This window comes from Phalacrocorax carbo, chromosome Z, assembly GCF_963921805.1.
Source record: "Phalacrocorax carbo chromosome Z, bPhaCar2.1, whole genome shotgun sequence".
NCBI classification, from domain to species: domain Eukaryota; kingdom Metazoa; phylum Chordata; class Aves; order Suliformes; family Phalacrocoracidae; genus Phalacrocorax; species Phalacrocorax carbo.
In genome coordinates, this window is record NC_087548.1 from 73,024,202 (window position 1) to 73,050,882 (window position 26,681).

At 39.8% G+C, this 26,681-nt stretch overlaps 1 protein-coding gene across 8 annotated transcripts in view; it reads left to right on the plus strand.

Annotated features, from left to right (window-relative positions):
• The window catches only part of ELAVL2 (ELAV like RNA binding protein 2), a 96,399-nt gene that overhangs the window by 37,501 nt on the left and 32,217 nt on the right, over positions 1-26,681 (plus strand). For 5 of the 8 annotated variants that reach the window (XM_064438420.1, XM_064438418.1, XM_064438421.1 and 2 more), the window contains exons 2-3: positions 638-728; positions 3,192-3,432. In XM_064438420.1, coding sequence (XP_064294490.1) covers positions 657-728; positions 3,192-3,432 — 313 coding nt within the window. In that variant the 5' untranslated portion in view covers positions 638-656. The remainder of the gene's footprint in view (positions 1-637; positions 729-3,191; positions 3,433-26,681) is intronic. The other 3 variants (XM_064438424.1, XM_064438425.1, XM_064438426.1) reach the window with 1 other exon arrangement.

The following is a 26,681-nucleotide window of genomic DNA, read 5'->3' on the forward strand; positions in this document are numbered from 1 at the left end:
TTGCATGTTTTGCTCACGTTATTCCACTTCAGAAATCCTTGACTCTAATGCCACTTTTATGTCCAGTGGTACTCTTGAACAGCTATTGCAAGGAAACTTACTGAATACCATCTGTGCAAGATTTTAGTTTACTTAATTTTTAAATTTAAAGTTAGAATTTTAAGAACAGACCGGATTCTAGCAAAGTAGAGTTTCTCATGTATCTCTTTTGTGGGCTGGGAAAGGCATGAAAGGGGAGCTGTTTTTCAGTGGTGCATGGTCATCTTATGTGCTAATGGAAAATCCACTCACTACATTTTCTTTCCTTCCTCTTCCTTCAGTCTTGAAGATTTAAGTTTGTGGTATAGTTCTTCTTAGGCACAGTGTGGTTCTGAAGGTAGTTTCCAGGGTAGTTGCAGGGGTAACCAGACTGCATTATCTTTAAGTCTTCTTAAAAATAAGCATCTTATTTCATGTAAGAAAAATAACTTTAGAACTGAATTTGGAAAGATTAGATTGGAATTGCCTCAAATCCAATTAAGCCACACTGCATGGACGTTCTGGGAATATAAATGCAATTACTGTAAATTTGTACAAACTGATTTGTTGCATTATCTTGCTAATCTAACACACGGTACTTTTTGTGTCCATATTGCAGACGGCAACTCCAAACTAAAATGGCAGTCAGACTGTGTGATGTGGCTTCTCTGCTTAGAAGTGGTTCGTGGGCAGCAGAGCCTTGGACTGGGGTCTGTGGGCTTTTTCTTAAATTCTGTAGGCTGCTTTTTTACATGTTAATAGTGCTGAGGCCATACCAAACTCTTCAATCTCTCATTTGGAATGTTAACTCTCTTCTATGTTTTGTTATAGGCTGTAGGTCGTGTCCCTATTCTGTGAGAGCCTAGAGTACACTGGCGTACCATGACAACTTTTTCTATAATATGGTGATCACCTGTAGAAATTATACGGCAGTGGCTTGCCTTTCTTCTAATGTCAATTAGATTTTAGTACTAATTCAAAATACCCGGTGGATAATTGAAGAGTAGTATTGTACTAAAATGGTTTTGGTATGGTCTGAATACTAAATAGCAGTAACTTTAAAAATTTGTATACTGTGTATTTATGATTACTATTTTAAAAGTATATTTACAAGTCTTATTCTAATAAACTGTTTAAAAACTGTGAATTTATCAAACTATTTTTCTGGGTGGAAAATATTTAGTAACTGCTGAAGATGTGCTTTGTGTTTTACGAACAGTTATATTCAACCTATCAATGGAATATGCATTATTTGTAAAACATATTAGTATCACTTTATTCAGAGCAGATGGTTCTATAGCTGAGGAATGCTGTAATTTCAGCACACACAGGCTACTGCAGCTGTTCACTTGAATGTTGGCTAAGGATCTCATTCTTGCCACCTGAACATGAAAATAAATGTGCAATTAAGTGAGGATTGTTTGTTGTCCTTGCTAATTTTGATCAATGAGCACTTAAATTTGAGAAAAAAGAAAGAGGAAGGCAAAAAAGCAATCCTCAAGAGCCTCAGTCAGAGCACAGCATTTGTGGCTACTAGCTCTACTAAATACACTAATGTTCTGAAAAGTAATTCATCTTAATTGGGATCATCTCCTCTCTCATCTTTTCAGCAGACCTGTTTCATCACAGTGCCAGCAGCAGGTTACCCCTTGGAGTTTGTCACAAGGGAAGATGTTGTTCCAGTTGTAGCTCCTCAGGAAAACTAGATCATATTTTTATATTAAATGTTCTTAATAGTAGATGTATCTTCCCTTTTTTGCGTTGTGCTGAAGTAACCTCTTGGAAAATACTTCTGTATGCAAAACACAGAAATGTGTTCCCAGGAATATCTGAATTGCTGTTTAAGACACTTGACTTGCCCCCTCTCGTCTTTTTAGGAAATTCAAATTTGCACTCCCTGAGTGCAGTTAACCTAATCAGCTGGTTGGGCCAGCTGATGCTGCTGCATATGCATACGCTGCTTTGAACAGGACAGTTAGGACCGATAACCTCCACACGTCCTGACAATTACACTGCGATTTTACAATAGGCTTTTTCGTATGAGAACTCCTCCTAGAAATTTAAGTATGAGGTTGGATTTCAATGATTGCTGAATTTTTTTAATGGAACTTCTTGATGAGTCTGGCTTCTGTGTTGAAATACTGTTACTGGAGAATTAATTTATAGAATTTTTCTGTTGGATGTTGTCCTATATAGTTGGTCTCAAATGAGGTAGGCTGCCCAAGTCTTGGATAATATTAGGCTGCCATTAAAAATCCACTGTGTCTACCAGCTGTTACCATTCATTGACTGACTGAGGTGCCAGAGAGCTTTTTATACATGTGGTAGCTTGTGGGTGAGTACTGACACTTCTCCAAATGATTGCTGCTGTATCTGGCAATCACACGGTCAGTTACTTTGAGGTGAAACACAGTAGTCTGGAGTGGTAATCACTCCTTTATTTTGATGTCTAAAAGTATATCAAGTTAAAGTATCAAATTTAACTGTTCTCAGGGTGCAGGGGAGGGAAGAAGTGAGAACCAGGAATTGTCAGTTTAATCGAATAAAAGCATTTAGAAACCTACTTCCAAACTGCGGTGACAGAAGGTTGACTGAGAAGTTATCGAGGAAGAGTTTGTTTTCCATCCCAGCACATTCATGTATCTCTAAATGACTTGTGTTCTTTTATTGCTTATGAGAAGTAGGCTCAGGATACTGTTAACACCCACCTCACTTTAAAAATAACCAAATACTATCACTTTAAGTGATACAGAATGTAGCTTTTATCATTTGTAAGTTAATAGAACTGATTACCCTTGCAACAGGCCAATTCTGCTTGGTAACTTCTACACTAGAAAGGCTGTGATGCCCCTAAATGAAGGGAATGGGGGAGGATGAAACTGAGCTTTGGGTGTTGACTGAATTGAGACAGCTCCTAAAAGATTTTAGTGACAACTTCATTTGCCTGTAAGTTTTTAAAGTATTGCCTTGACTAACAATTAAAATCCTTCTGTATTGGTGGCTTGTTTTTTTGTGTTCTTTTTGTATTTTGTTTTTTTTTGCCTATAGAGGCAGTATATGGCCCTGGCAATACCACTTCTGCATAGTAACAGGTCTTCTACGTTCTTGTCTGGACTCTCCTAATAGATGGTGAAATATGAATTTTGATGGTTCTTATTTTCTGTATTTTTCAGCAGGTAATTGCTGCCATGGAAACACAACTGTCTAATGGACCAACTTGCAATAATACAGCCCTTGGGTCAAACACCATGAACAGTTGCTCATCACCAGTTGATTCTGGGAACACAGAGGACAGCAAGACCAATTTAATAGTCAACTACCTTCCACAGAACATGACACAAGAGGAGCTGAAGAGCCTGTTCGGCAGCATTGGTGAGATAGAATCCTGCAAGCTTGTCAGGGACAAAATAACAGGTATGTTGGTAGTGGGATTTTGTAATCTTTTCGATCAGCAAGCTGTCAGATGGTGTTTTGCAGTTCTGTTAAGTCATGGAATAAAGGCAGAAGAAACCAATGCTGATGTTGCTAGGCGGAAGGAACCTAAGTTCATAGTCATCTAGATTCAACACCCAAAAACTAAGTGTCTGTGTTTGCATTTCATCCAGGACTGTGTGAGTGCTATAAATGCTAATAGAGCATTTAAATATTCTGAGGTTTAGAGTCTTTGGAAAGAATATTCAGATGTGGAAAAGATGATGTTTATACAAGGTTTACTTGAGTTTTTATTCAACTCCATTGGAGTCATGACTTCATTAGCCCCAGCTGATGCAAAACTTCCTTTTCCATGGATGCAGGTAATTAAACTTGTACCTTGCACTTAATTTATTCAGCTCTGTAGGTAGAGCTGCTTTTGCATTTGCAGCACTTGAGCAATTTCTTTAGGATGCACACTTGAATCAATATGTGCTGTCTGAGAGTGCAAGCATGAACTACAGTGTGATGTATTCTGTTTGTACTTTATTTTAGCAACAGCTGGTACACAGGTTGCATGTATTTAGACCAGTTGTTTAACTTTGAAAGAGCTACCAGATGGATGTCTGCACTTCAGAACAAGAATGAAAGGATGGTTGGCAAAGTTCAGTTTGTCTCATCTCCATTTTTCAACTCTAAGCTCTCTCAAATTAAAATACATTGATGTACCACTTATGTCGACATTTCATTAGTTTTGTTCAGAAATGTTGACTTTGGTACTTTATTTCCTGGCTTTTTTGCAGAGTTCTCAAATATCCAGCTTTCAAGAACACATCTTTAATGTTCTTGGTTGCAGCTCTTGAATATAATGTTTAAAACTACGCTTCTTTGTATCTTTGTGTTTAAGGGATGGAAGCCAATACTTTCCTATTAGCAAAAGGTAGTGGCAGAACATGGACATTTTTCTCACATAAATAAGTTTTTTATAACTTGGTGTTCCCTGAGCAGCAACAGTGGGAAGTGGGAAGTCAAAAGCTTTAGTTGACATAGATTGCTTGTGGCTTTAGCCCCTACTACCCATGTTTGTATTCATGGCTTGAGTATGCTGAAGACATGTGTTGTCCAACTTTGTATCTGAATAGTGGAGGACAAAGCCTAAACCCTTCAGGCAGCTCTGGCACCAAACCCAGGACTTGTCTTTGGCATGCAGCACATGCCTTCTTCTCCTGTCCTGGTGATAAATTTGCCTCTCTAGCATGACAGAAAGAAATTATGCCACTCTTTCCCACACTGATGCAGATGCTACTCTGTCATCAGCGATGCTTAAACAAGAATCTGGCAGCAAAAAGATGCTAAGGGGAGTATTTCCCAAGTGATTGCTAATACACAATTAATGAAAATAGTGATCACACCGAATAATCACCATATTTTTTAAGGATGCATTTTCGTGTTGTCGTTCTCTGCATGCGGAGACAGCATTTGTGACTATGTCTGATAAGTTTTTACTTGTGCATGGTGTGAAAATAACCCATTAAATATAAAGGGATGGGGTTTTTGCATTAGTCATTCTTGATTATAGGTCTTGGCTACTGTCCTCTAAACAGGTTTGTTGTCAAACTGCACTTCTGTGTCCCCAGTCACAAGGTGGATTCTAAAGACCTTTTTAGACTTCCTGCAATTCAGCTCTATACAGCATCTGTCAATTTTACGCTTGAATTCACATACCTTACAAAGTAGAAACTAAAGAGAAGAAATGTCCATACTCAGGCCTAGAGAGGTGGTGCTGTACTTCTGAGACAAAGAAGGAGATTTTTTTAAGTCTTTATCTTTTCTACTGACTGTTATGCACACAGTTTGTTTTTTTGAAAGCAAATTCCCCCAAAACAAGGGAAATCCTGCCTGAAGAGTATGACTTTAAGACGACTGCCAGAACATATACTAATGTCTTGGTGAAATCACTAGGCCATGTTTCATGGCTGTTCCTTATTTCAGTTAGTGATTGCTGACAACCTACTGTCCCTGAGGTAGGGGCCATTTAGTGGCACAAAATGAATCAAGCTAAGAGGCTGTTTAAAGCCCAACACTGATCCTTTGGCTTACTACTTATTGAATAGTCTCCGGCTGACTTTTGAATGGTGCTTTGCCTCCCCTTTGGATCTGAATGACCAGCACTTGTTCCCATAGCAGGTGGCTTGTTCTTAAGACATTAGGTAGAGGAATGGTTAAATCTGAAGTACCCTGCTTCAGCATAGTAGTCTTGGCTACTCAAACCATTGCTTTTAGTTCTGGCCTGACCAAACCTCAAAGTGATCTCTGCTCTTCACTGTGAAGAATATCAAATGTGCTTGGGGATGGCAAAGAAACTTGACTAGGCTGATACCACACCTTGCCGTCTTCAGGTCAAGGCTGGTTGATTCAGAAAACAAGCTTGTCTTCTCTATAAGTAATGACTTGAGTGCTTTGAAACAAAAATTCCTTTACTTAGCTGTTTCCTGACCTCTTATTCCAGGAGTCAAAAGATGTAAATGGTACTTGATCAGTTAGTGGGATGGCTATTTGAAATGCTTATCTCTGTCTTGCAGATCTGAGTTCACATATTTAGCATTCCTTATGAAAGTTGCTTAAGGATTCTACGCTTCTCCGAATTAAGAGGCTGCTGCAGACACACAGAAGGTGCCTTAAGGTCTTAATGATGGATATACAAATCGTCTACATCCTTAAATGATGGGTTTGTTTTACATGCTAGAAGCTCACCTTGCTGTTACTTAGTGTCAGAAGACTCCTTGCGTGTGAATGGAATGGAGGAAGACTTGTTTGAAGGAGTGATGTCTTCTGTACAGCATAGTCATGCCTGAGAAGGATCCTGAGTTTAAGTTACATTATTAGTAGGTGACGACTCCAGGGTTGGATAAATAGTTGGTGTTGCTCCTTTTTCAGAGTGCAGCTCCTCAGCTTTGAGGGACACTTTCAGCTGCCAGCAAAAACATTGCATTAGTCTTGTTCCAGAAGGTGTTAGCATGAATGAGAAATGTAGTGTCTGACCTTATAACTGCATTGGAAGCAATACTTCTGATTTAAGTAGCCTGGAACAAGATTATCTTGTGTTTGTGGATGCTAGGGAGAGAATGCTCTAGCTCCAGTCCTATTCTTACTCATTTCCAGGTTTTCTACAGAGTTTTTGCAAAGTAAATTTTCCTCTTCTTTCTAGAATTCAGAACAGGGATTGTTACCAGGTTTTTGTGAAGGAAAAGGTTTGGCATGAATTTCAGAATTGTATTGGTTTAATTCCTGAGTTAAAACAGCAATCTTTTTCATCTTAAATGAACTGTCACATGTACTGGATACTTCATGAATACCTTTAAAGGATGACAAGTTTAGGGGAGCATATAAATTGAAATATGCTTTCATACAGGCTAAACTGCAGATGGGGATTGATGTGGGGCAAAGCTTTGGTCTGCCTTCGACTGTCTAATTCACGTTGGTCCATATCAATGTTGGATGCATCCTCTGGCCACTTCCTGAGGTGAAACTTCATTCATGATATGATGGAACTGAGAGCTGTTTGCCAAGTAGATGAGACAGCTCCAGTATAGGAACCCGAAGAAATCTGGTAATAGCTTCATGGGTGAAGAAGTGAAACATGTAGGTGAACCATTTCTCAGCAGTAAAACATTATTTGATGAAGAAAACAAGAAATTCTAACCTATCTGTCCATATTAGCAAGCAGTGACAGAGTCTCAGACCATACCCCTCCACTCATGTGATCCACTAGTGATTTTTAAGACATGAATCCTGTTTACCTACTGGGTCACCAATGCCATGAGTTGAAAATCAGAGGGATCAAGGATGACTACTGCCATCTTGACCCAGATACTTCTCAGAGTATCCTGTGTATTTGAACCAAATTAACTCCCACCCTATTTAATATTCAGTCTGTGGTCACAACTGCAACACTGGAGTGCATTAAGAACCATTATAGCAGTGTGTAAACAGCTTCAAGGAACTGGGACACTTTAGGATTGAGATCCATTGAGCTTGATGGTCTCTCTACCACTGGAAAACTTACTGGAGAGAAGGGAGGCATGGTGGAGTCAGTTTGTAATTTCCTGTGTGCAGTCTGAAGCCCTGTTTCTAAAGGGCTGTTCTAGTTGTTTCAGTAATGCTTTTTCCATTGAGTGGAATTTGTTAAAACAAAATCTTGATTGTTTCAACTACTGGTTATAGTTACTTGCAGTGTACTGTCAAAGTGTGTCCCTTATTGATTTGTATCTAAGGGTTTAGCTGTGAGGGAGGTAGGGAAGAAAGCTGAATTGCAGAAGGTTCCTGCTGGTCATCTCCAAGCACCTATACATACCATAGGCACAACTTGCTGTTGGGGCAACATTGGTAGCTGAAGTGATGTTTTACTTGCTCAGGTCATGGAAAAACACTGAGTGTGTTCAGCAAGAATTAAAATAGCTGATTGGTGTTCTGCTTTACTGAAGGTAGAGAGAATAAACTTTGATCCTATTGTTTTTAAAGGGTGCTGAACAAGAGTCTTTTCATGTGAGAATCCCATCAACAAGAGCAGCATCTGAGAAGTGGGGCATAAATGTCACTTATCTTCAGTTGCTAACCAGAGAATCTGTCTGGAACAAGTTATTATGCCCAGATATTTTGGAGTCTATGCTAACTCTTACATGCTTTTGACTAATGCAGATGTGTGTGAATATACAAGGTACAAAACTACCACATGAACTAGAGTTGTACAACAGGTGGGAGACTCTGGTCTCAACAGAGCATCATAACTGAATTCTTATCAGCTGCTTTAGATAGCTGTTTAATTTCATTTAAGTGCTTTTACATCTTTAAAAGCAACAGATAACATTTTACTTAATCTAATGCTAAGCATATGTAACTAAAAATGAAGCTAAAAATACTTTAAATGTAAGGGAGGAGGGTAAAATGGGATAAAGTTTGATTATCAAACCTCTCCTGTTCAACCACTCAAAAGCGCAAGCTTTCTGCTTGTGAAAGACAGATGGATTTAGCAGCTGTTGACAAAATGTAAGGGGTAGTAGTAGCAAGCACTTAAGAATGAACACTTACCTTAATATGGCAAACTGCATTTTCTAGGCCTACTTTTCTGAAACTTGGATATAGGTAACAAATGGCAATAAATGCGGTGTCCGTACAAAAAAGACTGCACTTATTTTTAATGTCCACTGTCTTTAGTGCAAATTGAGTTGTACATGTGGAAGACAAATGCTTAGCTTCCACATTATGTAATAACCTCCATGATTTCAGGCCTTTGCTTCTTTGTCATTTACCCAGGAGTACTTCTGGAGTTCTTAGCTAAACTGAAACTTTGTGGAGTTCAGACTTCCATTTCAGAGACCAGCTGAAATCAGATGTCATAAATTTGGGAGAATTTCTTAGTTTTCTTGGCTTCAAAGTTCCTGTACTGTTCTCCTATTATAATAATCATATGGTCATAAAATTCACAACTTAATTTCTCTAAAAGAGAACATGTTTGTTGGTAGGTCAGTTTTTTGACAGTGTGTGTTTGAACCAGTAATAGTGCATATATGTAGACTTTGCAGTTTAGCATGCCTGCTGTACTACATAGAAAATCAGGCAGGATGGGTTTCGAGATCTAGCCTAGAACAGTATTTTATGTTTGTAGACTTGTGTAGCTGTGAAGCCCTGGTAATAGCCTGGTCAATTCAGTACAAGAAGCCCGCTGCTCCCTACCTGAAGGTTTCTTTTTGCATCACTTCTGCTGTCACTTCCTGCTTTCTAAACCTGAAGACAAGAAACTACTGTTATGGGCCTGTTTTTCAAACTTGATTCACCTTCCTTACTGTGAAGCTTGCGTGTTTGTTGAAAGGCTGATCATTTTGCATACCTTTTTCCAAAAATATATGTTGCCATCGCCAGATGGTAACTGTCTGGTGGCTGGTAACTGTCACACTGTGGTGGGTTTTCTTTATGGTCAACATTATAGGCTCTCAGAGTAAAATTCTTCAGGTTGTTATGTGAACCTTAAATTTTGTAGATATTTACAATTTAGAAATAGTAGAGTGTGATGGACAGGCACATAGAGGAAGGGTCACATTTCTTTATCCTTCTGTCAACTTTAGTCTTATGGAAGCAAGTGTATCTGTCTTGTTTAATTGTGCATACTTCATGTTGCCCTCTGCAGATAGTAATTTCTCAGACACTTGGAAGTATTGTCCTGTTACTGTTTTGCACATAGTGCAGATGCAAAATGCAGCATACAACTTGGCAGGTGTCTAGAACTACAGTTGTAAAAAAAAAAAAAAAAAATTGCCTAGAAGCTGAACACTTCCAGAAAATTGATGCAGCTGTAGTCAGTATGTTTGCAATTAATGTTTGTACAGAAATAGTTTCTAGTTGTTAATACTGAAATTTCTCATGCATGCTCTGTTTTTGTTGAAGAACTGTGGTAGTAAATACAGAGGATTCTAGGGTGGTCACAGAAGAAAACAGAAAATGTGTATGAGTTGGACATGTCATCAGAGTTGAGTGTATGTTGTTAACAGGAGTCATAGTTCTAGTAACATTGATCATAATTCAGTGTGTGCGGTGTATTTGCATATAGTCAGTGAAATGTTAGGGGGGTACTCTATGCTGTCAGATCCTTGGTTATAGGGTACTCTCCTCTGGTGCAGCCTGGTGACAATGGTGAATTGTAGTCTGCCCAAACAACTGAGGCTGTGAGGTGGAGGATTTATTTTCTTTCTGTGGGGTAGGTGCTCTGTCTCAGCAGAACACAGGTGAAACACTGATCTGTTAGCGATAGCTGTTATGCTTGCTGTGACTTCTACAGCAATCTTGTGGTAATCAAGGGAAAGATTCTGTGTCCTTAGTGAAAGCAGTAGAAAGTGTGACTGGCTGGTTGAACCTAGAACATGTGAAACTCATGACCATGTGTAGATTTTTCTACTTCTGTCATACCGGTGCAAAGCCTGCTAGCCTGTGTTAATGTCTGGCAAGAGCAGAACTGTTGGAAACTTTATACCTTGTCAGTGCTGCCGCAAAGCTCCTGACTTTTTCTGCATGTGAACTTCTAAGTTTCAGAGTGATCTCATTGTTCACAGAATCGCAGGTTGGAAGGGACCTCAGGGATCATCTAGTCCAACCTTTCTGGGAAGAGCAGAGTCTAAACAAGATTGCCCAGCACCCTGTCCAGACGACTCTTGAAGGTGTCCAACGTGGCCGAGTCAACCACTTCCCTGGGGAGATTATTCCAGTGGTTGACTGTTCTCACTGAGAAAAACTTCCCTCTGGTGTCCAATCGGAATCTCTCCAAAAGCAACTTGTGTCCATTCCCCCTTGTCCTCTCCATGGGACTCGTTGTAAAAAGGGAGTCTCCATCTTTGTAGCTACCCCTCAAGTACTGGTACACGGTGAGGAGATCCCCTCTGAGTCTCCTTTTCTCAAGGCTGAACAAACCCAGCTCTCCCAGCCTGTCCTTGTATGGCAGGCTTCCCAGTCCTCTAATCATCTTGGTGGCCCTTCTCTGGACCCCTTCCAGCCTGTCGACATCCTTTTTGTATAGTGGGGACCAGAACTGTACACAGCACTCCAGGTGTGGCCTAACAAGCACTGGGTAGAGTGGGATGATGACTTCTTTCTCTCTGCTGGCGATGCCCTTTTTGATGCAACCCAGCACCCTGTTGGCCTTCTTGGCCTCAGCAGCACACTGTTTGCTCATGTTGAGCTTCCTGTCCACCAGGACCTCCAGGTCCCTTTCCACAGAGCTGCTCTCCAGCCAGGTGGATCCCAGTCTGTGCTGCACTCCCTGATTATGTTTTCCCAGGTGCATGATCTTACACTTGTCCTTGCTGAACTTCATGAGGTTTTTGCTGGCCCACTCCTCCAGCCTATCCAGATCTCCCTGCAGAGCAGCTCTCCCTTCTGGAGTGTCTGCTTCCCCACTCAGCTTGGTGTCATCAGCGAATGTCATCAGTCTACACTTGATGCCATTATCCAGATCACTTATAAAGAGGTTGAATAACATTGGGCCTAATATTGATCCCTGGGGGACTCCACTTGTGACAGGTTGCCTCTTGGAAAAGGAGCTATTTATCACCACCCTTTGGGTGCGGCCTGTCAGACAGTTCCCCACCCACTGCACAAACCACTTGTCTAGGCCATAATGCCTCAATTTCTCCAGGAGGAGACTAAGGGGGACCATATCAAAGGCCTTGGAGAAGTCCAGGTAGACAACGTCCACTGCCAGCCCCGTGTCAACCAGGCAAGTCACTTTGTCATAGAAGGCCACCAGGTTTGGCAAGCACGATCTGCCTTTAATAAAGCCATGTTGGCTTTTCCCAATCACGTACTTCGATTGATTTGTGATGGCCCCCAGGAGGATTCGTTCCATAACTTTCCCAGGGATTGAAGTAAGGCTGATGGGCCTATAGTTACCCGGATCCTCCCTCGAGCCTTTCTTGTAGATAGGGCTAACATTTGACTTCCTCCAGTCCTCTGGGACATCCCCCGTTCTCCATGACTTCTCAAAGATTATGGAGAGTGGCCTTGCAATGATGTCAGCCAGCTCTCTCAACACCCTCAGGTGGATGGCATCAGAACCCATTGATTTGTAGGGGTCAAGCTCCTGTAGTAGTTCATGTACTAACTCTTCCTTCTCCAATGGTGGGTCAGTGTTTGGTTCAATTGGCAATTTCATTCCCAAAGCCTGGGACCCAACAGTGTTGGTAAAGACCGAGGTGAAGAAGGTGTTGAGGACCCCTGCCTTTTCTGCATCGTTGGTGATTGACTCTCCTTTTCTGTTTAACAATGGTCCTATGTTTTCCTTCTGTTTCTGCTTGTGTTTGACATGTCTGAAGAACCCTTTCTTATCATTTTTTATGTCTACAGCCAGTTTCAATTCAAATTGGGCTTTTGCTTTTCTAACTGCATCTCTGCACACTTTGGCATGCCCTTGTAGTTCTTGGCAGATAATCCTCCACTTCTCCATTTCTGGTGTGCTTCTCTTTTGGATTTGAATAGACCCAGGAGCTCATGGTTGAGCCATGGGGGGCCTCTTGCTCGGCTTACTTCCTTTTCCTTCGTAGGAGATAAATGGGCTTTGTGCTTCCGAGAGAGTTTTTGAAGAATTCCCAGCTCTTACTAGCTCCTTTGTATTCCGTGGAAGCTTCCCATCGAATCCCTCCCAGTTGAGCCCTGAGTGCACTGAAGTTTGCTCTTCTAAAATCCAGAATGCTTGTCTTGGAGCTGATCTTCAGCACGCTCAGCAGGATCCCGAACTCCACAATGTTGTGGTCACTGCAGACAAGGCTATCACTAACTGAGCTATTACAAAATAGGCTTTCTCTGTTTGTGAATAGCAAGTCCAGCAGCGCCTCCTTCCTGGTTGCCACACTTAACATTTGTATGAGGAACCAGTCCTCTACTCATTCCAGGAACTTGGTGGATGACATGTGAGCTGCCGTATTGTTCTTCCAGCAGATGTCTGGGTAGTTGAAGTCCCCCATCAGGACCAGGTTCTGTTGGCCACAAGCTTGCTTTAGTGCCCCAAATATCGGTTTGTCAGCTTTGTCACCGTGTTTTAGGAGGTTGATAGCAGATGCCCACTGTGAGGTCCTGCTTGGGGATGACCCCCCGACTTTAACCCAGAAGCATTTGATAGAGCGGTTGCAATCACCATAGTTGACTTTGATACATTCAAGGTGTTCCTGGATGTAGAGTGCAACTCCTCCACCTCTTCTACTTGCCTGCCTGTACAAAAGAGCCTGTAACCGTCCATTGCGATCCCCCAGTCATTTGAGTTGTGCCACCATGTTTCAGTTACTCCTATGATGTCATACCCTTCTGAGTGGGCGCGGAGCTCCAGTTCCTCCTGTTTGTTGCCTAGACAATTGATCCTAGGCTGGCAGTTTCTTTAAAGTCTCTTGTCACTGTTGGCTTGAACAGTGTTAGCTTCCTTTTTTAACCCTAAGTCTTTCACTTGTTTTAATGTAAGACTAATTTTAGGGCATCTCAACTAACCTTACTGGAATATGACAAGAAAGTACGGTTATATACTTCTGCCTTAATCTGAGACTCTAGACTTGTTGCCACTTTTTATGTGGAGAGTGAGGTAAGAGACAAACTGGAAAGTTGTTTTCCCTTTTATCTCATGTCCCAGAGGAAGCAAGAGTAGACAAATAGTATGGAATATCTGTGGAGTGGCTTAGTCTGCAAAGTGGCTATTTATCTGCAGTGTAGAAACCTTGAAATATTCCCATGACAAAGTAGTAAATTCTGAGGATGGTAAGGCAGTGAGTAGCTGGAATTCCAGGTATTTGCTTATATAACACACACCTGATGCAGGGAGGATAACATGACTGAACAGACAACTACAACTTTGCCACTTTCCAAAGGAGTCTTGCTATTTTTGTAAAACTCCCACCTCTTTCCTTCTCAGCCTTTTTACTCCAAATGTGCATGACATTTACAGTCCTATAACACTGATCTGTCAGATGTTTCCACAAGGTTTTGAGGGCACTCATGTTGGGAGAGTAGAGTAGTTTGGCAGCTAAAGCAGGAGCTAGCTGAAGCAGGATGCTATTCTGTGAGGGGCAGGGGTTCTTGCTAGATGCTGCTTTGCAGTGTGCTGAGATGAGGAATGAGTTCTGGCAGCCTGATAATTCCTGATTTGGGCAGGGATGTGGACAAAAAGTGTTGCCTGGCAAACTGTATCATGCAAGCAGGTTGACTTGTGCAGACCTTGAATGAAATGAAATCGAGAATAAAAACCCAATGGTATTGGAGGCAAATTCATATTTAGAGATGGTGACTGATCTCTTCTCTAGAGCAGCTTGCTCAAGACCTTGAAGCATTGATTTTTCTGGGGGTGGGTGTGAAAGGGAAGGTTGTTCTTCATGTCAGTTTTAATCTTCAAAATAGTCTATGATTTGAACCCTACAGCTGTTAAAATACAGTCTCTGATGTGGCCTGGGGACTTGGTGTGTTGCAGCACAAATGAAATAATTTTGAACTTCACGTGCTTGTTGGAAGGAAGTACAACAGCAGAACATTGGCCTACTTAGCTGGTGGTTGGAGTATTGTCCTATTGTCTGGACTGCAGGAATAGTCCTGAAGGAGTTGTTTTCAAGGAAGCGTTATGTGTGGATCCAGAAGGCTATTAATGGAGACTTGTCTTAAGCCTGTTAATATTGTATCCTATTACTCTTCTCTGATTCTGCATATTGCTGTTTAATGTTATTGGAAAACTTGGTGGCATTTATGGAGTTTTTCATAGTAAACTGGATAATTCATTGCACGTTGCATGTGTCCTGGAAGTGAGTGGAAGTGAGTCATACAAGCAGGGGGAAACGTAGGAACTTGTTTCATCTTATGTTAATCAAGACAGTGCTTGATTGGCTTTGCACTTCCGTCTACTTGCTCTTTCACTTTTTTGCAGGCACAACTCTGGACCTTTCAGAAATTTCTAGGCTTTGTTTCCAAATACAAAGGTAGCAAAAAACTGTTTGACTAAACCTGTGTAGTCTATTCTACAGATTCAGTTAAGTTGCCTAGTTAGTCAGGTCTTACTACTGACACTGTAGAAAAAAGCTATCTTTAAAATGGTTGGACAATTTATTCATCCATATATTAACCTGAATTAATGAGCTGATCTCAATATGCAGCATATGCAAGGACTTACAGTTCCAGTTTTAAAACATAAGGCTAAATATGATTAGGGACCTCTCTGAATGTAGTAAATCAGAACATCTTCATTAAATCACTCTGCTTTCCAGCAAGCACTGTGCTTTTTGATGGGGATTAATGCAATATATATTCTCTTGCACTATTCGGCAGACAGCTTAAGATTCACTGTTGTCAGTGATTGCAGTAATTTACAAGAATCCCGTGAAAGCATTGGGTCTTGCAAATTGGCACTGGTCCTCTAGTGTTGTGGGATTATCTTGTGTCCTTTTAGCAAGAGGTAGCACTCTTTACTTCTACCTTGAGAGTACCTGGTCTTATCACTGCTTATTCTTTCATAGGTGCTTGTAGGTATATATTGCTTTTATGTCTTGGTGATGCTAGGCCAGCTGTTTGAATAAAAGGTAATTCTAGTGGAAATGAGTGTGCTAAGAGACCTTGAGTAATGTGAAGGTTTTTATAGGCATCATTGTCTTTCAGGGTAACTGTGCTGAGAGATTAGTGCAACATATTTGTAATAATTAAGGTGTTCTTCAGTGAAGTCTACCTCAGTTTGGGTAGCAGTGTTAGTGACCTGCATGCCCTCAAGCCCTTTCACTCCAAGGATGTCATGTGGATTGTAAGGACCTGGGTATCCCTACAGAAAGCAGGTACTTCCTCTCAGCCACCACAAGCAGAGTAGTAAATAACAGATGGTCCTAACTGGTTCATGGTTGGTGCATTATGTATTGAAGCTGCTAGAATATTGCATCATGGAAGTAAGACCTTAAATACATGCAAGGGACTCTCTTCAGCTTTGTGTGTTTATGCTTATTTTGCTATATGAAAGCACTTTATTTTTGTATTTTATTTTTTTAATATGGTACACTTCAACTGGCAGTTCTCACGATACAAATTTGCCAGGCTGCCATAATGTTTCTTTGTGCACACTGCAGAAAATTATTTATTATACTCTTCTATGGGGTTTTGTCTTCCCGGGGTATGCTAAGTGTGAGTAGAATTAGGTGGAAAATTGTAGAAGGCAGCAGAAGAAAAATGTGCAAGCCTCTAGTTCTAGTGACATAGAGTAGTGATAATAATTTAATCCACATGTAAAGGAAAAATAACACAGATACAGCTCAGAGCCTGCATTTCATTTCATGATTCTTTTAACAATTTCTGCAAATCTGTCAACTTCCAGAGCTATAAATGCACAGGCATGTTGCCTTCAAGCTTTCAACACTATCGACTGGTTGTTTTCACTTGCTTTGTTTTACCTTTTTTTTATTTGAGACATTTGGTAGAACTTACTAAAATAGGAGACTGTAACCTAAATTCTTTCTTGTCTTCTGAGTTTCTGGAGCTATTGAAGATAGAAGCTACTTTTTTTCTCCTGGTCTTTTTGATATCTATGGCATAATGCAGGTTAAGATACAGCCCTTTTTGAAATGCACTTGAAGCCTAACGTTGCTGGACAATGGTTATGAAGCCTTTCACCTATAGCAAGATGCATTGATTATCCCCGCCTTTTATATCCTAAATAAAAAAGCTTCCTTGTTGAAAAACTTTGCTGTGTTCCTCTAAGAATTACTTTGTGGAGACATATTCCAGTTTCATGTAATGCAAAAGTCAGGTTTTCTCAGCATATCCTTTTCCTGTGTGTATTTGTGAACTATAATGAGAAATGGCGTATTTTCCACTGCTTGGTATTGCAGATGAGTAGTTGTTTGTTAATCACAGCTATTAAAACTGAAAGAAGGATATTCCCCTTTGACATACTTGCAAGAACATACTTTTTTGAGTTGCTGGTTAACACTTTGGCTAGTGAAAGTATTTATCTTTCTATAACAATTTACCATTTTGTTATTGGTTTTCAGTCATCAGTAAAGACCAGAAAAACTCACATGATTGAAAGCAATACTGCAAGCAACTATTGCAAAATGTGCCCTGCAGGAGAAACAGTTTTCAGACTCCTCATCGTGGCACATTTCAGGATGTCTTTCAAAACTCTCGCTATTAAGTAGCAGATAGTCTGAAAGAAAAACAAAACACCAACAGTAGTATTAATGTGACGTTTGGGAAAATAATTTGTGTTCAAGTGTCATGCTGTAGTTTTTTACTTGGATGTGCAAATCATTGCTTCTAAATAATACCCCAGCAGTAGAATAAGATGCTTTATCCACCTGCTTATTAAGGTGATGAGGTGGTATGGTAGGACAGAATACTTAAGACTGGCTGTATTCCTAACAAGAAACAAATCAACTGCAGAATTAAAAAAACCCTCTCAGCTGCGTAGAACGTGTTACTACTAATAGTGGTAAAAACTAGAGTAAAGCTGTATTTTAAAAAATAACTGATTTAGCAAATTCTGTGGTATACTTTCACCTTAGTGTAATAAGGAGCTTCTACTTGTTATTACAAGCTAGTTTGTAAGAAAGCATGCACCCCAGGTCAGCGATTGGTTCGGGTTTTTTCAAGCAGTTCATGGCTGTAACTAGTTTTATGTTTGAACGTGAGGCCATAACAGGCAAGACTATCAAGTGTTCAACCTCCTGTAGTGTCCATAAGCAAATGCCCTGTTCCTTTTGCTTGTTCCAAAGCACACACCTTCCCATGCAGTCCCTGCTTCCAGCTGTGTGTTTTGGGGTTGATATTTCCTGTTTAGACATGGTTTATCTGTTAGTAACCCTCACTTAATGTCTTTTCTGGCTTACTGAACATCTTTGATCATGTTCACATAAATACTAGCATCCACAATACTCCTAACCTTTGTCTTCCTCTGCCTGCTGTGGGGAATAACCAGAGCTACACCCTTATTTCTGCATCTGGCATACACAAGCTCGTGTTCAGGAAGCAGCAAACAATGTTCTTCACGTGTGAAGAACCATGCAAGATGAAGGCAGGAGGATGTCAGTAAGTTAATAAAAAAGGTAGAGTTGAACTTGGCTGAGATGAAACATCAGTTTCTCTTCCTGAAAAATTCTGATTTTTAGGAAAATTTACAACTGTTTATGTCTAATCAAAAAGCTATTATCTTCTCACTGTATGGCAGGATAAACTGTCAGGTACCTTGGTCAGTATTTGACCCTTTTCATGCAGTCTTTTAACTTCTGTTTTTCCAGATTAGAGCAACAGCTGAGAAACTGGGTTTGGGAAAAATAGGCATCAAAGTATCAAATCTAGTGATCAAGGTTTACAGGTGTTTTCTTGCAAGCTGCCTATCTTGCTAGTTCAGTGGTATATGAGATCTAAGTGTTCAGTAAACAGAATCCATCTACTGGAACTATGAGCAAACTGCAGTTAAACTGGGGATTGCAGTGGCTTGTGTGGTTTCCCATATTTTGCTGAAGCTGCTTTTAAAATGCAGTTCAAACTTAATGCAAACTTCAAAGGACTATGGAACTCAAACAATAATTTATGTTAGAAGTAAATGGGAAGAAAGCAACACTGATGGTATTCTGTGCTTATTCTTTTAACCCTTGTTAGAGACCATAGCTGTGTAGGAGTTTTGTACAGTTCTGTAGTTCAGTGAATTGCTTGTCTGGGTGTGTGCTTCTAGCCTTATTCAGTGTCAAAATAATACTGTGGTAACTTTGGTGGCTTAAATCAGATGCAGTTGACGATGGTGATTTATGAAGATGTAGCAACTGTTGAAAAAGAGCTGGTACCCGTTGAAAGATTTCCCTGTCTTGGCACAGGAGTGTCTGTGGGCTTGTCTGTCAGGAGGATCACCCTAACATATTGTGGAGCACTCCGATGTCTTGAATGCAAATCCAGACAAACAAAAGGTTTCAGTGTTTTCTTACTCTATATCTTACAACTCTTCATCAAACTTTTCATGCTCTTGAAGCTGGACTACAGGCCAGAAGCGCTGTTGATCTTTCCTGTCACCATACTGGCTTGCCTTCAGGGCATTATAGGCTGTGACTACTTGCAATTTTTAGGTTAATCTTAACAGAACGCTGTGTCTCTTACGCAGTGCCACTTCTGCTTTTGTGCTAGTCAGCGAACATGTCTCCATGCTGAAATTTTGGGAAACTTTTGAAAAATTATATGGGTTCATGAGATCAATTCAAATGAGAACCTTTGTAATAGGCTTGTAATGTTGCCATGTATGTTTCTCTTAACAGCATTCTTCCACCAGTGTGTGTGACTTCAGGAGTGATGAAAGGCAGAATAAAGCCTAACATCAAGTTGCTGTGAACTTGACTTGGTCCTATTTACAAAGATATGAAGCTCTTAGAGTAGTCTAGTGGATCTTTATCAATTAACTTCATGCACAGGGACAGAAATTTACGGCTTTAAACAAAGTTATGCCTAGTCTTTGAAAATGGCATTTGATGTAAAATGAACACTTGCATGGCTGGTGGCCGAAAATGTATTAATGTTTGCTATTCCCTTTCAGTCAAGGACTGGCCAACAGACCTTCAAGGAGTAAAGCACTGAAGGCAGCATGTGTAGCTGAAGCTAAATTGCAAAAAAAGTAGTCCCCAGTTTGCTAGAATTCTTATGGTTTTCTGTAGACTTACAGACACTGAGTTTCAGCTCTTAGACTTTTAAATTTACTTCAGAATTATGTTTTTTACTGTCATATTGATGCAAATAGTATATAATTTTTTTGAAGATGGGCTTTTTTAGCATTTTTTGTGATGTTAGTTCTTTAATTCCTTTAATTCATTATTTTGCAAGAAGTTAATCTTTGCAGAAGTTGAGATAGCATGAAATGCCCGAAATGTCACTATATTGAAATCAATTACTGTACTGTAGAAAAATCCTATTTTTTTAAAAATGTCTGCATATCTTAAAATTTTTTGATTGCCCTCTGTGGTAGGTAGATGCATGAATATATATTGTTTGCTACTGAGTTTAATTTTCCAGAGTATGATTAGCACGTGCTTGTGGTAAGCTTTTGTACTAGACCATGAAACTAGTTTTATGCCTTAGTGGTATGTTTACAGATGGTGGTATTAACCCAATTTAAGTGGTGTTCTGGGGTTTTTTGCTTTTTAATTAATATGTGTATCAGGATGATAACTTGAAATTGAATAGTAGTTTTGGGTTCTTCTAAGAATTAGCATTGATTGCACTCAATTAGTGGGACTACTTCTTTATATTATTTTTACCTGTTAAGGACATCAGTAAGTGGAGAAGGGGAGGGGGCACTTAGAAACCTAGCTCTGCTCCTTAAAATGAACCAGTTCGTTTCATAGAAGTTATCTGGTCTTACCTTATAAGAAGTTGAGTATGTACTGAAAAGGTTTTGAGAGCTCAGCTGACCGTAGTATTCATTTTGGTGCTAATTTTTTGTGTGTGTGGAAAAAACGATTACCTGAAATTGGTGATTGATCTTCAGACCTTACAGAAATGTTTAAGAATTCCAGAGGAGATGCAGGATTAGCTGGGTACTCTGGTAATTTAATCAACTGTTACTTCTAAAAGGTAGCTTGCTGAGCCCTGGCATTGGTATTCGCTAGCCGACAGGAAAGAACAGCCAAGGACTCCCTCGTGTGGTGGGTGTGCCAAGCCTTCGGAGGTGTCTCCCTGCATTGTTAAAAGGCGAGTGTTTTGGTTCAGGCTAGTAGGGAGGGCACACTGAAACAATGCAAGTAGTTGACCCCGGGAAGAAATGCAGCAGTAGAAACTCTTATAGTATGGAAGTTGCTGGTTTTTCAGCACCTGTTAGTCACCTGGTCTTAATACCATTGTATGCTGATGGAGCAGTACTGAAAGAAAATGCCAGCGGTGTGATCAAGCAAAGATGAAGTTTTACAGTACTGGGTCTGGACTATTGTCAGCAGTAGGTATTAGAGAGGAGAAACATGAGGACACAGATTCAGTGGACAAGTGGACAGGAGACTTCAAGAGCAGAAGCTAAGTAGGCTTGATATTGGTCAGACTTCACATTTCTGCCCAAAAACACTCAGAGAAGATCTAGTAATATATGAAGATGCTTTAATCAGTTGCGAAATAAAGCTAATAGGTGCTTAATTCTTATAATAACTTCATATAATTATATGTAGTAATAATAAATTAAGAAACATACTAATAGGCTGCTCTCTAATCATTGTTATGCAAAACAATATACATTCTTTTTTAGGAGTGATAAAATGTTGCAAGACTACTGGAAATGCAGCACTTAAGTTCACTGGGCACTTGTAACCTCACCAGGGCTTTTCCTTTTCCTCACAACATTTCAGAAGTAACTTTTGAAAGGGCTTACTTAATATCTGTTAAGGTAAAGCTCATATTTGTCTACCTTTCAAGCCTTTCTTCTAAGGTGCAACAGATTGTAAATGACACTTGAGCACTTTTCAGGCAAACTGTTAACAGGACTGCACAGTTCAAATGACTGAACTCTGTTGTTACTATGCATCCAGTCCAGTAGCATTGAGAAGAGCTGTTGAAGATGCTGCCTTTGGCACTTGTGTCTGAAATAGTATTTCTTCTTGGTTCCGAGGTGCCTACAGGCTTTAAGGAATGTTCCTTCTGAAACTGAGTGGTAGCATATAGGTTGAAAACATAACAAGCATTTTACAGCCATTCTGCGCTCCAAGGTCTGTAATAGGCTGTCATCCATAGGCCACTGAAGGAGGGAGCACCTACACAGAGACATTCCTACATATCTGTCTAGTTACAAGTTTTCTCTTGTTACGGGCTCTGTTCAACTTCTTTATTTACTTTCACCTGTTTTCTAGGTTTGTGGGCATAGTAGTCAAAAGGGAGAGGATCTCTTAACTTGGCCTTCAAGGAAGCTGTCTGATCTGAAGGCTCTTGTGCTTTCTGCCCTTCTTTTTGGAAGTGCAGCATGGAGGAATTTAGCTGTTATGTGGCAGGTATGTTAAAGCTTCGGAAGACAAGCCACTGTCTGTGGCTGTTGCAGCTGCTTCTGAAGAGAGAAAGGCATGAAATGAAGGAGGGCAAGTATGCTTTTTCTTGCAAGAAGAGTTGTCAGGCAGGCCACTTCCCCGGTATGCTGAGAGGAGAAGCTGTAAAACATCTTAATTGCTGGCCTGATGTGGTTGGGGTAAATAGTCTGGTTCAGCTGTTTGTGTAACTCCTTAATGTAAAAGTATAAGCTTAATGCAGGTTTGCTGGAAAGAAGAAAACAGGCTTGGGTGGGAGTGGATAACTTAGTTTGGAATGTCTTTCAGTTTTTCTTACGTTATAGTGTAGCAGAATTACTGTTTGGAAGTAAGTTCTGGATTTCCCAGAGAAACAGGAAGCTTAAAAAAACATTTAAAAAATTATTTGACAAGAACAAACTACTAAGAGGTGATCATTATGTATAGATTATGTAGGGAGAATAAAACCTTTGTCATGTTATCCTGCGCTTACCAAACTGTTTATTACTGTTTACAGCTGCTGCCCTCAGTCCAGTTGAGACATAAATTGCTGTCTTGGACAGGCAATCACTAGTAGTCCAGCCCTTAAAACTGTGTCAGTAGACAGGCAATAGCAAGGAGACAGCACAAGCTTTTAGAGTACAAATCCTTCATATGAATTTAGAAAAAGAATTGTCTCTTGTTCAAATATACGATCTCTAAATCGGTAACAAAGAGGGGTGTGTGTATCCAACTGAGAATAGCAGTAGACACTGCAAGAAACAAGTGGTGCCACGTTCCCCCTTCAAATAGAGATGAGCTGTATTTACTGTGGTCTTCAAGTGCACCCGTTAGACTACAGTAATCAGCAGGAAAATAAGTGACTTGTTGCTCCACACTCTTACTGGATAATGTCCTATTAATTGTCCTATCTGAAGCAATCTATTTTTGAGACCTGTCACATTAGCTAGTCCCCCAGTACTGAACTGGAGGATGCCTCAGGACACCTAGGCTGTTTCATGCAACCAAGTGTTCATGCATGAACACTTCTCCAGCAGAGGATTTTTCTATGTAGTGAGGTGCATCAGTGTTCAGACAGCCTCAGTACTTTTTCTTTCATGTTGCCAACTCTCTTGCCCATCTCTCCATTATGAGTAATTTGGACAGTAATAGGACAATAAGAAAAATTTCCTTGTCTCTAGATATCCTATTCCTCCCCAAGTTCATGAAAGCTTTGCATAAGTAATTAATGGTGATCAAGTGAAGTGAGCTAGCTTGTAATTGCTTTTGTGTCCAGTAACTTGGCAGTAACCTCTTTCAGACTGTGTAAATAGCTGTGCCTCATGGACATGTACAGTGCAGAGTAGTGATGCATTCTTTTATCCCACAATCCTGAGTTATTTTAAGGAAGGATTAGATCCAGCTTGGATTTTGCTAAACAACCAGTTAAGTTTCTTGATCTTTTTGTCATTTCTTCTTTTCTGACACATCTCTAGCAGTCCAACCTAAGTCTTCATCATGATTTTTACTTCCAGAATTCAGTTCTTGCAACAGGACTCTGGTATAATCTGTCTTCTTAAATGTTGAAGCAGTTGCTGGAAATAACCAAGGAGTCCTTTCATATAAGAGAGTTCTAGAGTGAGATTATTCCTATTCAGAAAGTTGAACCTTTTTATTGTCAGAAGGAGGAAAATAGTTTTACCAGTTATATTAAAAGGGCTTTATTCTGCTTTAAGGAATATTGCTGCTACTTTTAAAAGCAAAACATTAAGAATGGACAACAGATGTCACCTTCTATCACATCTACTTTGACCATTTCCTCTGGATAGCCTCCATTTGGGACTTGCTATAAATGTATAGTAGGGCATTTGCTCTGGGCTTTTACAGCTGTGTACAGTGTTTAAATAGGCTTTGTTTATAGTAAACAAGTAAACACTTGTGAAACAACTTGGGCAGGTTAGAACTAGTTTGTGATTATTCCTTTAAGTATTGTGAATTAGAGTTTGTTCATTTCTAAAGGCTAAGAGTGACATTTTTCAAGGCACAGTAGTAAATTCAGGAGCACTGTGACTGTGGCTATACCTCCTTACCTGTTTATTTCCCTCCTCTTATGCAAAGCTTTTTTGGTCTTTTGCTGACCAGTGCCTGTGAAGTCTCTCTGCTTTTCTTTCCGAAATACTGAATCACTGTGTTCTTTACTTGCTTCTTATTTATGTTAAATTACTTTGCACTTTTCTAGTGTGCATGTTGGATCTCCACTCAGTCCTTGAGTAGTTCTTTCAAAGACTGATCAGAATTAAATTGTTGGAAATGACTTTTAGCCCCTCTCCTCCCAAAATCCATTCCATATAATGACTGTAAGGCCAAGAAGTAACTTTGCATTATCTGATAAATTACTTTTAAATTGCATCAGCATCATATGTGGTGGTCAAGTGACATTTATGAAGCTCATAAACTTGAAACATAAATGGAATAGTTTCCCCTATTAAAGTGAATAGCATAGTGCTTTCCAGTTCACATTTTCTCATGGGCCACATACTTAGTGGCTGAACATTTCAGTGACCTACTTAGTGGTGGATATAGCATGCCTAGGTTCAATGAGATGCCTAATTTTTTTGCCACTTACTCTTGAATTTGACTTTGTTGCAAGTGTCAGTTACATAAAACATAAAATGTAATTAATGAGTATGAACTTTGGAATCATAACCTTTGCTTTAAGTCCCTTGCTGTCTTATAGGCTTTTGAGATGCACTTCTACTGCTATGTGGGTTTTGGTTTTTTGTCAGATTTTGTTGAAGCAAAATTCAAGTCAAACTGTTCTTCCTCGATTGTTTTTCTCCTTCCTTCTGGATCATTTTGTCATTGTGGCTTTTCCTACTTCAGGTGCTTTCCTCTTTTACCAATTATTTAGCTAACTGTTGTTTTATTCTAGACCATATTGTCTAATATTCATAGTGTGCCAAGCATAAAATCTAGTAGAAAGTGTACAGAAACACCTTTAAACAGTGCTGTGAAATAGCCACAAGAACTCTTGAGGAGAAGGTCAACTGATAGTTTGAGCATGTAACTTCTGAAGTGTTGCTCACTTCTGCAAATGGGTGAAATGTTACCCTTGAGGGCAATGAATGTTTTCATCTTACTGGCATAAGTAAGAACTCACAATAATAAGAAACTCAGTCGTTCCTTTCTTTAGGATAAGCTAAACTTATTCCATGACTTAGACCTATAAACAGTAATAAATAGCTTAGGTACACAGATAGTCTCTTGTCTGTGGTGAGGTTGAGTAGACTGTAATTTTCAAGATATAGGAAAGGCTAAACCAGGTCTTCAGAATACCTAAACACATTACAATAGACAGAGCACCAGGACAGCTCACTTGGAGAGGTGCCAGAGGGTTTTTTCAGACTATAGTGTCATTAAGCATACGTTGGAAAAATAAATAAGGCAAGAGTCAGACGGAACTGACCCCGTCTTGAAAAAGTAAGCTGCTTTTTGATACACATTTAAATCTGAGGATTATTTAACTGTGGACACTAGATTTACCTTCTTTCTTCCATCACCCGTTGTGGACTCAGACAATCTGCTTTAAATGTGTTACTGGACATGGAAACAAGTGTGTGTGAATGGAGTTTGGTTTAGAAGAGGCACAGATGGAAGAGTCCAGAGCTGATCTCTGTCAGTGTTCAGTTTAATCTTTGGCTTCAGGCAACAAATTAGTACAGTTATTAAATAATGAAGTTTCTCTTTTTAGATATTCTAAGCAGTGGCTGATTTTGTTTAAGTGCATCTAGCTTCTAACTGGTTTGTCTTGAAAGCAAAAAGTTTAGACATTGAGGAGGGGGAAAAAGCTACACAGGAGAACTTGTTTCAGTTATACTGGCCAGGTATGTCTGGTTTTATATCAGTAAAATATGTGTGTAGTGGGTATGCTGCTCTTTCTCAATCTGAAATCCACAATCAGATGGGACTTTTCTCTGGCTTGTACAGCTGTAGTAATTCAGTGTAAGATTGGACTGAAGTCCCGTACATCAGTGAAAACACTTGGGGATAATCACAGGATCACGAGTTGGAAAGGGACCTTAGGGATCATCTAGAAGCTCAGTTGTGGACTAAATTCTTGTAACCCAGTTGGCACTTTCCCACCAACGGAAAGAAAATGAGAATTACTACCAGCTGTCAGATGTACTTTGCAATAACTGGGATATATGATGAGTTGTTTGAAATAGCTGGTTCTACTGCATTTTGTGAAATGCTTGTCTGGATTTTCTAAAACTCAGCCATTTGTGTATGAACTGGCAAACATCTTAAACATTTTCCCTTAGTACAAGCAGGAAAACTTAAGAGTGGTCCCTCAAGCATCTGACTCCAGAAATGAGGTTCAATTTCCAGTTGTATTGCTCGTTGAGAGCTGAAATTCATCTTTCTTATATGCTTCTGTGAAGAAAATGATTTTTTTTTTCCTCTGAATTATTGATAATGTGTAGTTTAACCACTAATCTTCAGGCAAGATTTCAATCTGTTAAGTTTTACCTTTTCTGAACCTTTTTCAGGTATATAAGGCCTTTGGAATGTCAGATCTGAACACCCTTGAATTTTAGATAATAGCCCAATTTAAATAAAACTAAATTAAATAAGGCATTCATGGAATCACTGAGGGTGGAAGGGACTTCTGGAGATAATCTAGACAACTCCTCCTCAAGCAGGTTCTCCCTGAGCAGGTTGCCAAGGGCTGTGTCCAGGCAGACTTTGAGTATCCCCATGATGAAGACT